Source organism: Tigriopus californicus, chromosome 6 (assembly GCF_007210705.1).
Source record: "Tigriopus californicus strain San Diego chromosome 6, Tcal_SD_v2.1, whole genome shotgun sequence".
In the NCBI taxonomy this organism is placed as follows: Eukaryota; Metazoa; Arthropoda; class Copepoda; order Harpacticoida; family Harpacticidae; genus Tigriopus; species Tigriopus californicus.
Window position 1 is genome coordinate 5,943,628 of NC_081445.1, and position 6,330 is coordinate 5,949,957.

The 6,330-nt window shown below is 40.6% G+C and overlaps 1 protein-coding gene across 1 annotated transcript; it reads left to right on the top strand.

The window, feature by feature from the left end:
• The first annotated feature begins 667 nt into the window (after positions 1 to 667).
• On the top strand, positions 668 to 2,388 carry LOC131882480 (retinoic acid receptor RXR-alpha-like). The gene is made up of 2 exons (XM_059229627.1): positions 668 to 774; positions 1,063 to 2,388. The coding sequence occupies exon 2, from the start codon at positions 1,107 to 1,109 to the stop codon at positions 2,190 to 2,192; it is 1,086 nt and encodes a 361-aa protein (XP_059085610.1). The 5' UTR covers positions 668 to 774; positions 1,063 to 1,106; the 3' UTR covers positions 2,193 to 2,388.
• Positions 2,389 to 6,330: the final 3,942 nt, after the last annotated feature.

The following is a 6,330-nucleotide window of genomic DNA, read 5'->3' on the forward strand; positions in this document are numbered from 1 at the left end:
TTGCAACATTTTTTGCATTCTTGACCTTGTCCTTCTAGATTTTGAAAGTTACCAAACCTTTGAATTATTTACCCTGCCCTGCTAATTGCTTCATGCCTTCATACCTTGATACTGATTAATTATGATACTAGTAACTTGATGCTAACGGAAACGAAAAATGCCACCCATGAGAGTTGCAACAAGGATTATTGCTCGTGAGTTAACAGTTGGCCCTGAAAATTGATGTTTGCCGACAAAAACTTCCTCCCAATATCATGGCAATCGAAATAAAAAAAAGGCTTCATACTTACGTTGTTATTTGAAACGTTTCAAATCACGGCGGCAGGGGGCACCAAACAATAATGAACGAGCGTCTTAAAGCTTCCAGGTCCTCGTACCATAGTTTTTATTTTCCTTTGCATGCGCAAAACCAACCGGGTTCAAGAAACGGACCTTGAGAGTAATGGACAAGGAATGGGCAAAGATGCAAAAAATTGCTCATTTGTTTTGTTGCCAATAAAACATCGGACAACCATCATTCAAAGCTGATCTTGAAATGAATGCCTCTCCATGGACGTATCTCAAAAACCTACGAGATTACATTTGAATCGTCTAGTCCAAGCGTCGAGCGGTCCGTCTTGAACCAGCCAGTCTACTCCATTCGAAATCAAGTCCCTCGTGAAGTGGTCGAATATTTCTACTCAAGCTAGAATCAACTTTCAGAGTGAAGAGAGAAACCTCTCGGTGACGGGAGTATAAACACAACTCTGCTAGACAACATAAATCAGATTCATGGTAGGACATGAACGTACTATATTTATCAATCATAATCTTGACATTACATGAAACTTTGGCCTTCAAAGGGTCAAGTCACTTGAAACAGTACACAAGTTGAATTGTTGAGGGATCTGACAATAATTTCAAAGACTATTGGTCTGCCTTTGACACAAGAGTTTTGAATGGTAAATCCACAGAACCTTACATATCTGACAAGAAATATGACCAGCGACAAGATGACAACGATCAAAAACTTGAGCTCAATCCGAAACAGACAATCATTCTTGGACTGCATTTCTTCTTCAGATTCCTTGGCTCATTCTACATAAATCACTCGGTTGACTTATCCAATGCCGAACCCCAGCTCAATTTATCCCACGCGCAAACGAAGGCTCTTGGAGAGCTTTCCGCTTGATACTTCACACAATCAAGAATGGTCCAGTTATGATTGTAAGGATCTGGACGATGAAGTAGAAGTGCTCTGCGTTGTTTCCAAACGGACACCAAGGGCCGACCCAGAAGCTCCACCTCGATTGCCTTACCTTGAGCCGCCTCTGTACCATCCTGTCACTCTGTTACCTCGGGATGACTATATGGAGCCTGATAAAAGCTCATGGCCATGTCCCCCGACCCCGCCCAGCGATGATCCGTCTTACCACATGGACGATTTGCCCCGACCATTACAGCCCCCTCCTAGAACAGATTGGAAGATGCTTCATCGCCTGTCAGACGACACTTGGATCGAGGTGGAAGTTCCGATAGACGGTCTAAACTACGAAGGCCAAGTGTCGCCATTGCCTTTTGCAAATACATTGCAAAGTGTAAATGAGCCGTACGACCATTACAACAACATTTCTCACTCTTCAACAACGAATTATTATTACCCAGTAAGCTTGCCTACTCAAGCCTACAAGTCAAACTCTCCGACAAACAAACATCCAGTTCAAAGGTCCTGCCGTGCAACTGATACATTGCGCTACTCTTCAAGTTCGCCACAAAAGGCTTTGAATAGGGTGTCGCTTTTTGATCCTGAGCCTTGTTCCTGGCGGGACATGCGCCAGGCAATTTGTTCCATTTGTATGGCCCCCGCCGAATCCTTCTATTTGAACTTTGGGGCCATCTCGTGCTCTAGTTGTCGCGCATTTTTCCGAAGATGCGTGTTAAAGAACCTGTACCAAGGCCTCGTGTGCCATTATGGACAACGATGCGTTTTAACCGTAGACAACCGAAATGATTGCCGCAAATGTCGCTTTGATAAATGCGTTCAACAGGGCATGAAATGTTCGGCTGTTTTAAGTCACACCCAAAAGACGACCCGGTTTCGTAAACATATTGCAAGTAAACAGTTGCAAAAGCTCAACGAGACAATGGAGTTAAAACGAACGTTACGCACCTTCAGAAGAACACGCCCCCAAAAGGTATCAAATGATACCTGAAGAATATTGACCTTAGTAAGAAACTCTACTACTGCCGTAAATCATGTGAAGCTGGTTCAATGTCGTCGTTTTATTTAATGTTCATGAAGCGTTACCATTTCGCGAACAAAACGTGAGGTAGACCAGTCCAAGGCCCTAGGCCTAGAAATCTTGAACTGCAGAGATTCTAACCAAGCTACAAATAATGAAATAAAAATAAGTCTTATCTCTTTGAATTATATTTTATTGCATTGCTGAAATGGTAAAATAACGATGATCAAAACCATCTAAAACGTACGCTTTAACCGTTAGTGTCTTTTGGGATTATTTTTTGGAGTTTTTTTGTTATTGTTAGTAAGGGGCACAAATGCAAAACGAAATACCCTCTTGAGGATTAGGTGCAATTCAGGGTCAAAATTTGTGGACAGAAGTTAGGTTACTTCCCACTAAAAAATTTAAGACCTTGTTCCGTCAAAAAAGTGATGTAAGCTCCGGCTAAAATTTGCAGGCCAATTTGGTTTTTGTCGACACCAAAATTGGATAACAATAACCCGAATCTGGGGAAAAATGTTGACAAACTGACCAACACGCACTAAGTAACAAAGTTTAGAAGGTCTGCTTATGTTACTTCAGCTTTCATATACACACTAGAGCTGTGCATCGGATTCGGATTCGGATCGGATTGACCAACAGTTTTCCAATTCGTATTCGGATTGGGAAAAAAATTTCGGATTCGGATTCAAATTGGGTTTGCAAGATAAATTAAATGAATGTAAATTTGTTTTGAAAATGATTACTATCAGAAGTCTCAAAATGTGAGAGAAAGCAAAGATCATCAAAATTAAAAACTGTGAATGGACCTAATATCTTAAAAGCTATTACAATTGTGTGGCAATCCCACAGAAATAAAGAAACCCAAAATTTCAGAAAATGAGCAAAGGATCAAAGCATTTGTGGTCCAAACTGTCAATATTAGGAAAAAGGAAATTAGAATTTCTCGACATATCAACCCTGTTAATGCACAACTTTTGCACCACAATTGTTAAAAAAAATGACATTATTGCAACAGGAAGATTATATTCTGACTAAGGCAATTCCACTCAATGTCACCATTTTAAAACGTTTAAGTGGCAAAAAGGCACATTTTGTTAAAATCAAATGACTCCTTTTTTGTCAATTGGGTGAAAAAATCAGATTTGGATCAGATTTTGCAAAAAATTTCGGATCATAGTCGGATTAAGCAAAAATAAGAATGAAATACTTATGACCCGATGACGTCGTCCAAGGCGGCAAAGAATAGCATCGTTGGTAAAGAATGCGAGGGTTTCAACTACGCCGAGGACAGAAATCTGTCTGAGCGCCGACACAAAAGAAGCGTTTAATGGGATTTATTAAATTTGTCCAGGGGCCTGTTTTATAAAGAGCTTACCTCGGAGTTAGGAGCTTGGACGTGAAGCGGTATGAAAATACACTTGCCTTAGTGGTGAGCGGACGGTAATTCTTATTAATGTCCAAGCCTTAACTCGGGGGTACCGGCGTTTAAAAAACTCGCCTCAGGGGATTAACACGTTCGTACTAATTGCAGCGTTTGAACAAGGAGGGTCCATGAAAATTAAGTAGTAAAGGCAAGGTTAGGTTAGACTAGATGGGTGCAGATTTGGAAAGAGCTATGGAGAAAGAGATCGCAGCACGTTTTATTTGGGCAGCCCGAAGGGCTGTTGACGAGTATCAAATGTTCGCAGCATAAACGGGAAAAGTTTTAGGCCTCCAATGTGGAAAAGACACTATGCCAGCCGTCTTCGAGCACTCCAGAGCTACTACCCTGATGGCAATTTGGTTCAGAGATGGGAGTTTAGCAGGGTATAGGAGCTCTGCCATTGAAATTCGGTCGGGCCCTTTCTTGCCAGTTATGAATCTTGCCACGTCTTTGAGGGCCACTCGGATGGATTTAAAAGCCCCTCTTAGCGCCCCACACCCGTCCACAATCCCTAATCACTTGATATATGGGTAAAACTTGATTCATTTCTAGAAGTGGATGGTCTCCCAAACAGCATAGAGTGAAAATTATTGTGCTTTAATCATGTTCAAAGAGATAACCAATAAGACATGCTATTTTTCAAATTTTTTTGCGTTTTTTTTTGGGTGCGGATTATGACTGGAAGTTAATTGGATAAGCAGAGGCAATTCCAAAAACTATGCTTCTGGTCTTGACTTGGGACCCTGGATTCAGAGAAGCGCGAGGTTTGAAAAGTGGCTCCACTTCAAAAATGTAAATGATCAGTAAAACTAAAAAGTTTCCAAACAGATTTTGAACTGATGCGCTGTATAAGAAGAAGTACTATCATGACGAGCATCGTTGAATATTTTCTTCAAGGACACTGCCAAATTTTACTTGAGGACAGGCTGATTCATGGATATGACATTTTAGATTGTTACTACTATTTTGTTACTCTCTAAATCCTTTCTGAACCATTTTTTTCATAAGATTAGACGTGGATTAGATTGCTATAATATTTCATTAGATTATTCAGATTAACATTATCACATGTGTGCTTCCTGAGTCCATCAAGAAACAAGTCCCTTTTTACTTTACAATGTAAATTGTTGAATATGGTGGTACTTTCTTTTTTGAGGTGCTTTAGTCCAACTCGAGACTGGCAGCATGCGAAAGATCAGTGTGTCAACTGCATTTTATTGAGAAATTCCACACCAATTCTAACGGCAAAAGCCAGTATTAACCATGTGGAATGAGTTGGTTGAATCCATGGTGGATCAAGTTTGTCATAAATCATTCAAAGCTTTACCCTATTATGCAATGCAAACGTGTGACCTATTTTTAGAAGCGACTGACTTCCTGTTGAGAAGATTTTCAAACAAAACCCATGTTCGTTGGCAATTGGCAGCCAATCAGATCAGTCGAATTTGATGACGTATACTCAACCTCGCGTACCTATGCCTAGAGCATCTATAGTTTTGACAACAAAACTAGGAACACCTCCTCATTGGCACTAGAAACATAGAGGAAACAACTCCTAGAGAATGTGATGAGAGCTAGGTCGGCGGACTAGTTTTCAGAGCGAATGAATGTCAGCTGACCGGCTGTTAGGGTGTACTTTCTGATAGTAGAGGCGCTGCTTTCCATCAGCTAGAGTTGCACAGTCCCCTGGTTACCGATTCAGCTGCAGTAAAAAAACCATAACAAACTCGATTTTTACTATTTCATATTACTTCTTTTATGATAGAAATTCAAAAGCGGGAATCAGTCCTCAACTCCTCTGATCAAGGCAACGAAGTGCACTGTCGTCTCGTGACCAGGACAAACCATTGAAACGTCTCACTCTTCTCTTAGCCTCGAAGGTGGAGTGACATTTCAGAGAGGCCGGAGAACGGGCAGACAATGTGATGGCCTTGTGATGGCCAAAATGGCAGATGATGGCCGAATGTGGCAAAAAATACTGCTGGCTGTAAGAAAAAATGGAAAGATCTAAACCTTCAAAGTAATCTTTTTTTGCAAGGCTTGAACTTTTAGCCGCACACCTTGAATGCCGCTTAGAAAAGTATGCGGCAGAGACTCTTGATGTGTGTATGTCTCATAAAGAATCAATTTTAAACGACCACGGTGTCCCTTTTCGAGGAAAAGATGGATTGACTCGCAATTTTAAGCTCAGAACTTGTGTACTAAAACAATGGGCTGTTTATTATATAACACATTTATTGAATCACAGAAGCATGTTGGAAGTCTATCGGCAAAAAAAACGTTCTCCCTCTTTTCGATTTGCGAACACCCCTCAATAACTTTAATTAGCGTAACCACATCATACCCAGGGCATTAGTAACGAAATTACAAGTAACAAAATTACAGTAATTCGTTCCATTTTTCGAAAAAGGAAATGTAATTCTCTTACATTTCAAAATGGTTTAATTGTAACGACCCCAAAACTAGCCCATATTTCATATAGCATAGGAAGTCTATTCAAATTGCACAGTATTTGTTCTTCTAAAAAAGCCATCACAGTATTCATCTCGAATCTGCTAGATGGCTCTTTGCATTATCACGGCCAATTTTCTTGACCAACGGATGTTCAGGGGTAGCTGGTTCCGTCAAATATTGGAACCAGCTACCCCTGAACATCCGTTGGTCAAGAAAATTGGCCGAATT